Source organism: Hipposideros armiger, unplaced genomic scaffold, assembly GCF_001890085.2.
Source record: "Hipposideros armiger isolate ML-2016 unplaced genomic scaffold, ASM189008v1 scaffold_611, whole genome shotgun sequence".
NCBI lineage: Eukaryota > Metazoa > Chordata > Mammalia > Chiroptera > Hipposideridae > Hipposideros > Hipposideros armiger.
In genome coordinates, this window is record NW_017731961.1 from 860474 (window position 1) to 869589 (window position 9116).

General features: G+C 35.3%; 1 protein-coding gene across 7 annotated transcripts in view; it reads right to left on the reverse strand.

The window, feature by feature from the left end:
- Positions 1–9116, reverse strand: part of RUNX1T1 (RUNX1 partner transcriptional co-repressor 1) — a 169052-nt gene that overhangs the window by 139374 nt on the left and 20562 nt on the right. For 3 of the 7 annotated variants that reach the window (XM_019624979.1, XM_019624980.1, XM_019624978.1), the window contains exon 2: positions 554–726. The exons of 3 other annotated variants lie outside the window; for them this stretch is intronic. In XM_019624979.1, coding sequence (XP_019480524.1) covers positions 554–641 — 88 coding nt within the window. In that variant the 5' untranslated portion in view covers positions 642–726. Of the gene's footprint in view, positions 1–553; positions 727–9116 lie in introns of those variants that run through there. One more of the 7 variants, XM_019624986.1, reaches the window with a different exon arrangement.

The following is a 9116-nucleotide window of genomic DNA, read 5'->3' on the forward strand; positions in this document are numbered from 1 at the left end:
TCTCTCTCTCTCTCTCTCTCTCATAATGTGCCTGACATGAATTCTGCTTAGAAAGTGACATTCTCCTAAAAGTTAAAAAAAAAATTCAAATCAATAAGAAATAATAGATTGAAAGGCACTTTTTTCCCCCTTTCGTCAACAAACTGTTTCAGAAAACACCATCTCTAGTTACAATAAACACAGAAATCATGGCATATCTTTTACTCTTTAACTCCAAGTATTGTGCAACTTATAACGTGTATTATGAAGCATGGCAAGAAGTGCTGCAATAAGAAGAGAGTGAAAAAATTTTAGAACTTGATCATTTGATATCTTCAGACTCAAAGCTCTCAAACTCGGGTTCCCACAGCTAGTTTGATTGATAACCACCCAAACCCACATCCCAAAATTTCAAAAACAAATTTTTAAAATATATAATACAAATGCTTTATCAACAGGCACTAAAAGAAATTTTAAAAATCTTCACAATTTATTGGAAAAAAATGATAGATTGTTTTTGGTTTTTTTCGCATGTAAGTAAATTGCAGAATCAAAATATTTATCTGTTCCTTACCTTGACAATATTCAAAGTTCCCTTTTTTCCGGCAGTCACCTATTACTAAACTCAGTGCTCTCCAAGTGTTTCTTTTGACAGATATCATTCTCCACCAATCGCTCTGCTAATTTCCTCTCTCCTTTTCTGACTGGGACAGATATTACGTTCACCAGCCCAGAGATCAATCTTTTCTATTGACAACAACAAAGGGAGAAAAAACGCATATATCACAACCAGTCTAAAGGATCACACCCATCTACTTACAAGATAATACTAGACCAGTTTTGTTTGTATAAAATACAGATACTAGCTCTTCAAAATTTTTAAAGATTCCAAAGCAGTCCTCATCTTCTCAGTTCCTATAAGGAAATGAGGAAAGGACTCTTAATTCTCCAACCGTCTGGCTCAAAGCTGGATACATTCTGAACCTGATAAATCCTCTTTCCTTAAATTGGTATTAAAACATATGTACATCAATATCTTAAAATAATGTGTTAGATTTTACCTGCTTTGATTTAACAAACTAAATAATTTGTCAGATAATATGGTTTCTTTAGAAAACGCTTTGAGGCATTATGTGTTGTTATTTTATATTTTGGATTTTAAATACAAGTTAAATTCTGTTTAAAACAAAGTGGTATCCATATGTTTCACTGTTCTGAAATGTAAACATTGCCATTATTAGCTAAAATAGTCTAAAACTATTAATATTAATGAATAATCTTTATGTAATCAACTAGTTTAAAATATTAGTAACAACAATTATTGGTGAATCACTTTACCAAATGAACAAACTACCACTTTCTTTTTTTCCTAAAGCAATCCTAATACTCACATTTTTCCTCCTAGATTTGGCAGGTTTAGAATTTACTCATTCATTCTCAAACATTTATTGAGTGCCTGTTACTCACCTTTTAGTACTACTACCACTACTATGAATAGAAAAACTATCACTACTTAGTTCTTATTATCTATAAAATAGAACCCTAGCACAATCATATGCACTTAAGGTAGGAACTAAATAAACGCAAAAAATAAATAAATATTTATAAAAGCAATCTCAAAAAGTATTACTAAGGCTGTTGCTATTATTTTTTTAAGAGACCAAACTACTCCATAGAAATTAAAATTGGTGAATATACTCTGATGTATATAAACAAGCTTATTCTATTAAAAAAAATCAATACCCTTTATATATCACACTATGACTCTGCTATCATGCAATCAGTTGTTTCTCATTCATTTTTTTTGGTGAATAAAATCATAAAATTTATTTGTTTGTACATATTAGTATAATTTATTAATGCAATAAAACATAAGATGGTATTATCACTGGATGGGAGCCAGAAATCCTGGGTCAGGTCTTGACTTCTGCCATCTTGACTGAAAGTCAGTTGTTTCTCATTCTTTATGGCAAAAATCAAATAAGCAATGTTTAAGAAAAATACAATACTAGGTATTTCTTAATTGGAAATTGTCTTGAAGCTCAACAAAGATCATTAAAGACAATCAGTTGGAACTTGGAGACGTTTAGTTTTCTATGAAATCTAACAATTTTATTAACAAATGATAAAGCAAAACTTTCAGTAGGAAAATGACCAAGGTGCATAGATCATAGATACATTACATATACATGTATATAAGTACTCAAATACTGTGGGTGGGGGTGAAAGGAGGAGAAATTGGAAGTAAATCCACGTTGATGTTAAATATAATTATTTCTGGAAATGGGAAATAAGTAATTTTCTACACTATACTATTATTTTCAATGTTTCTATACCAAGGTAAAAATATTTTATAGAGGATAAACAAATATGATTGGGGGGGAGAAAAATGGATATTTTTCTTAGCTTCAATAATGATATTTGATATTTTGCTTCAGCAACCATCAGCAAAAGATGCTCAGAGAGCCTGATAAAAGTGGATCATGCCAGTGTTGGCTACAGATCATAATCATCATTGAACAAATGAAGGAGTCAAAGCACATCCAAATCCCACAGAGTCTCAGTCTTATTTCTTCCTTCTCATATGCTAAATACCAGACTAATAAATACCTGGGTTTATTAATAAAAATGGTGTAGTGGATCTCAGTTTTGAGGCACATAAAATTACTATACAGGTAAACATTCTTTAAAAGATAAATTTCTCATTATAAATGACTCTCTAATATAGAATATACAGTTTCACTTTTTAACTTGACTTGTGTCTATTTTAATCAGAGTATTCTGAAGCAGATGGAGAAAGAGTTGGCTGGAAGATAATGTTACAAAATATTTAAAATGTATATGTTCATAAATTCTTTAATGTTAATATGACATACAAATACACATTCAAATAATACAAAATGTAAACCTAAAGTTACTCATGAGAATTTTCCCCCTTTAACTATTTTATATATAAAACACTATATTGCAATCAATAGGATAACTCAAAAAAAATCTAATGTTAATATTTTTCAAAATAATAATTTTGGAGTATTATGTATGTGCTTCATACATCCAACACATTAAATGGTCTTCCAATATGAAATAATAATAAAATTAGTATGTAATGGTAATAAGCACTATGAAATATACATCCAGATATTTGTAATACTTATTCCACACTAAAGTCTGTATCGCATGCAAATGATAGTAAATTTTTCTATCTTTAATAATTGCTTTGTTTGTATTCTCAGCCTTCAAATTTGTAAAACCTCATCATGAGGGGAACATATAGTGAGACAAGTTTAAAAGCTAATCTCCACCAAGAGTAGATGCCTCAAACAATTTGTAGTTCTACGAGAGAATGATTAAAAAGGCTCAACATGTTATATTACCATGGAAATTGTGGAAAACATACATTCCCAAACAAATATTACTTTTTCTCAATGGTATGAAGTAATGAAAACCACATGTGTAAATCTGCGATCCGTGCAGTAGTTCAAGCTGCAGCTAATAGAAAATACAGAAAGTGAACTCTGCTATATAAAAGATTCTTGTTACAGAAATATAATGTGAAAACCAGATGCAGACAGAAAACCTTAATCACAGATGGGAACATAATCACTGGCATACAGAATACTTTTTTGATCAATCTTAACCATATGCTCAATGTATTTATTTTCTAAGGAATGCAATAACTTGAGAGAACCTTCTATTTGAATTCAGTTAACCTCATATTTATAATGCTTTTATCTTACTCCCCCATCCTTTCAATGTGTACACTGAGCCAAGGTTTTAAAGGGAAGAGTTGCTAGCCTTGGCAAATCATTCTTGTATCAGTTTATCTTTCAAAAAGTTAACAGGATGTAAAGGCTACACACATCAGAATTAACCTCAAAAGAGAAGAAGTGCAGATCCCCATTACTCTGTTTCTCAATCACAGCCAGGAATCCCTTCACTGCCTAAACACATTTCTCTAGAGAATTATATCAACATTTGGGAAAATTTCTCCTTCAGTAAATAATACACAGTTATTAAAAAAAAAAGGGGGGACTTTAAACACACCTCTTTTTATCTACTTACCTGGAATGGATCAAAACCAAACTCCAACTTTTCTCTTTCCTTTCATAAAAACATTTTATAGCATAAAAGCTGTTCTTTTACATTAATAAAAATGCTATTAATTTTGGTTCCAAGGGGAATTGCCACAAAAGGAATCTGTTATAGCCTATCTGGCTTAGAAAACATTACCATAGTAAGTACATTCTCTGACATTGAATTGTAGCTTACCTTTGTCAAGGCCTCCATGATCTCATTTATGGGACAATTCTCCAGCAACCCTCTGATTTGAATTAGTCAAGCAAGCACCATGTATGCCTCACTTTAGGACTACACTCAACTTCCAACAGGAAGTGACTGGGACATTATGTTATTTGGGTGTCCCTTGTCATAGGTCACAGGAACTAAACTTCAATGTCCCAATTACACAAGCTTCCTTAAGCTTCCATGACTACACTCAACCAGATTCTCCTTCTCTTTTTTAACAACTCATCTCCTGATACATGCAGTCCTTTTTCTTACCCTCTTCTGATACCCAAGACCCTCCATAACTTGTCAGTAACCTAAACTTTTCAGCCTCCGATCCATATATGCCCTTATAGGGTTCAGCTCTTTGATGGATAAACCCCCACAGCATGAATCATTTCATCTTTCATGGCTTTGTCCATTGACCCTTTCCACAGACTGTTGCATGGCCAGCTGCTTTTCAACACTCAGGTTTCATTCAAGTGTCACCTCCTCAGATACGATTTTCCCAACCACCCAAAATAAAGTTTCACCACCAGCAGCACCACCCCTATCATTCTCTCTAACACACTTTTTGAATTGTGTTCATTGCATTTAACACTATGTGGAATAATCTTAACGTCTTTATTATTACCCTCCCCTCCCCCTAAACTGTAAGCTCTATGAAAGTAGCGTCTTGTCTGTTTTGCCCACTATTCTATCTTCCATACTTAGAATTGTACTTGGCACATAAAAAGAATAAAACAAATGAATCCCACCTAATGGAATTCTATAAAGACCCAATAAAGACCTTCACAAACCTTTCCCTGACCTCTCCTAGGACCCATGATTGTTTACTCTTCTTCAATTTGTAAGAGCATTTATGGTCTATTTCAGCCTGGGCAACCTTTACATGCCAGATACTGTTCATCTGAGCCCATTCCATATACATACATAGGCCAGTATGGGAATTACCCAGCCTCATCCAGGGCTGTGAGGCCATCCCTTCCTCCCACACTGAGCAGTAGGGCACCGTGATTAAAAGCCTTAATATAAATTCACATAACCTTCAAGGCATAAATGCATTCGAGTAGTTTTTACGCCTAGACTTATCTCCCAATTGAGTTTACCAATTGAGTTTCCTGTTGTAGGAAAGAGATATTCTCTTTGTCTTTACACCCTACCTCGATGCACTCATTCTGTTGCAAGCTCACGAGGGAAAAAGCCACATTTATTCACAATGTTCATGCCCAGTGCCTAGCACAGCGCCTGGCCCACAGAAGGTGAGCTCAGTGAACAAAGGCATAAATGATAACCAAACACTACCTAATCTTTCTTCAAACCCCTTCCTCTTATTGTAATAAAGCATTATTTTTAAATCTTTCAAGTATTATTTTAAATAATTAATCAGAAGGCAGGTGACCAATCCATGATTTATTTTTTAGTCAAATTGACAATGGAGTATGACCAATGAGTTAACAAATCAGGCAATTTAAAATAGTAGAAAACTCGGGCTGGCCGAGTGGCTCAGTTGGTTAAGTACTCGTTCAAGAGTGCAAGCTCTGAGCAACAGAGTCACTGGTTCGATTCCCGGCCCAAGCTGAGCTGCCGTTGAGCTGCCAGCAGGTGGCAGAATGGCTCAGCTAAAAATAAATAAATAAATAAATAAAATAGTAGAAAACTCTTCAATATCTCCTCTGTTACAGATATAATTTAATTTTCAAGAACTAAAATCTCCTAAAATGACTGTAGCCTATCTACACTGACAACATAGAAGCCCAGCATTGTATGCGTGCTCTGGCTGAAGTGAAATCTCAGCTCTTACACTTATCAGCTAGTTGACTTTGGACAAGTCACTTAAGCCCTATAAGCTTCAAATATAAATCTCTAACGTAGGATAATAATAGCTTACCAGGATGATATGAAGATAAGAGAAAATGTTTATAAAGTGCCTATCTTAGTGCCCCTAGTTCAACTGTTGCTTCCCAAGTGCTTGGTTTCTATCATTTAATAGCAGAAAGATGGCAGTACCTGTTTTAATATTATGTTGTAACCCATTAAAATAAAAGCATTATATCACTACTCAAAAATAACCTAGTGCAAACACAAGCTTCTCCTTTCTGAAAGTCAGAATTGTACTATTAGTCATAAAAATAAAGTATTTATGATTAGTCAACAATACTGAAATATGAGGAATTAAGCAGCAAATCCTAAATGTTTTGCAGTGAAAATTTAAAAAAATACCACAAACTAATGTTTTGTGATTTAAATTTTTATTTTCCTTATCTAATTTCATCTGTGGAAGATCATCTGTGGAAGATAAGAGAAGAGAGAACCAATGATTTCCAAAACTGGTCTTATACAGTGGTTGTATAAGTGCAAAAACAAGTGCGAAAAAAGCAGGAAATGCAAGTAAAAAAAAATCTACAACCATTGTGTAAGACGCACCCAGTTTTTAGAACCCAAATTTTTCGAAAAAGGGTGCGTCTTATACATGGGGAAATACGGTAAAGGCATCTGTTCCATTCCGCAACTCTTACATGAAAGAAAAAATGGGATTTCGAAAGTATCTGCATTCATGGATTATGGTCACATATCCCAAAAAAAGAAAAAAAAAAGATCTTCAATTGTCCAGCTGCAAATATGGTCTGGTTGCTGCTGCTCCTTATCAACTGCTATCTATCTCTCTTTCTTCCCTCTCTTTCTTTTCTCCCTCTCTCCTTCTCCCTGCTTCATAAACCTATTAAAACTATGGTAGTCTTTTATACTCTTAACAGTAACTTTTCTAAATGCAGTGAAAAGCCTTGATAATTTTCCATTTTAACCTTAGTATAATTCCCACCTACAGTCTTGTGGCTGACTTGTTCATGGGGAAAATTACTACGTGGTGGGATTTGAAGACTTCCAGGAGAGCAGTAGTGAGCCCTGGAACACAGAAGTGTGGGAATAAGAAAATCTAGGTTCACAATTTGCCCCATCACCAGTGCAGGGTGACCCTGGGCAACTAAAGAAACCTCCAGGGGTGAATTACAAAGTAAATAAGACAATATATGAACCTTGTTCCATGAAAGCCTTCAATATGCCCCCTCCCCAAGTTTGTGTGTCTGAACTGAAGGCTGACTGGCTTTCTGAAATCATCTCTTCAAATGGAAATATTACCTGGAAGGAAAAACAGTGAGACTCTTTACCCATCTCCACATTGTGAGTCATAGAATCTTGAGGGGAGATGGACCTATCGCACTATCCAGCGCCATCCCTGATTTGAAGGCTAGTTCCGTCAGGCAGCAGAGCACTTGGACTCCCACACAATGTAAGAAAAGACAAGACTGGGTGGGGAGAAAAGGAGTGGAGACGGAGGCTAAAGGAGAGTACTGGAGGGGAAGCGCTCAGCCTGGGAATCTGACCGGAAAACAGACCTGGGCAGCCAAAGGAGAAAAGTGAGCCCCTGGCAACTAAGGAATAACCTGGGGGCATCTGGTAGAGGGAAAACTGAGAGCCAGAAAAAGGTTTTTTAGTCTCATTGGGTCTCTGATCAAAGGGACACTTCCAACTCATAAATATGTCCATACACACAATATTTTGCTTATAATTTCAGGGAGCTCATCCTTTATAAAATCACATTTGTGAACTTCAGGGCAAAAAATGTAAATAAATAAAACAAGATGTGCATTTATGAATATGCAAGTGACTTGACCATCTCACAGTTTGCCTAGGGCCAATTCTGTACATGGATGTGTTTTTTGTTTGTTTGTTTCTGTTACTGAAACTTACAAGCTAAAATATGGCTGCAATAAATTGTACATTCTATAAGAGAACACAATGAAAGGGGGCCAAGGTGGAAAGAATTGGGAAAGAAACATGTTCTTGGAACCAAATTTTCATTTTGGTCTTAGCAATGAGATATTTCAAGGCAATATTAATAACTTGAGTTTAAACCATGAGCTTTCAAGAAATATTTTTAAAAACATCAAAAAGGACTCCTATTGTTCCAGACTCCTACTTCAAGGAGATCACAAACCAGCAGAGAAGTTTGAATAGCATGGATGGTAGCAAAAAGTTGGATGTGATAAATTCTTTGAGGAAGAGAGGTCATGAAGGCTTCAGAGAGTAGTGTTTCATCATAGACTTGTGAGAGAACATAGTGGGTTCCCTGCAGAAAAGGGTCTTAATTAAGGCTGAGGTGAGGAAGGTCTTTCAAATTAGGGGTGTTGTCTGTCTTGAATATCCCTATATCCCCAGACATCAAACAGGGTCAGACTCTCCATTAAGTACTTGTTGAATGAAGGATCAGTCAGAGAGAGGAGATGGTACAGGGGACTTTTAGACGACAGTGGGGAACAGTTCCAAAGTGGCCAAGTTGGATGCTAAGGATAAGCAAGACAGCCCTTACTGAAAGTTATGGTTCACACACATCATCTCATGTAATTCTCATGAGAACCTTATGAGGTTATATCATTAGTATCCAAATGAGAATTATTTCCAGATGAAGGGGAGCAATGGAGATACAAGTGGTAAAGCACTTGGGAGTTGAGTCTCTTCACCACTGCACTCAACTGCCTTCTGGTAGAGAAGAGAGTAGCATCGCTTTCCCCCAGGAGAGCAGAACCAGTCAATCTCAGGCTGATGCTGCAGTCTCCAACTTTACAGTCAGTGAAATAGGTACAAGATTTGCAAAAAGACTCATGAGGACCAAGGGACATACAGCAATAATTCTCTGTACAAACGCTAGTGTTTGGGCCCCACTTTCTTCCCCCAAAGCTTTTGTCAGCTTCTTGTACATACTTCCACAAGTAGAACTGCATATATATATATATATATATATATATATATATATATATATATATATATATATATATATATATATATGTGTGTGT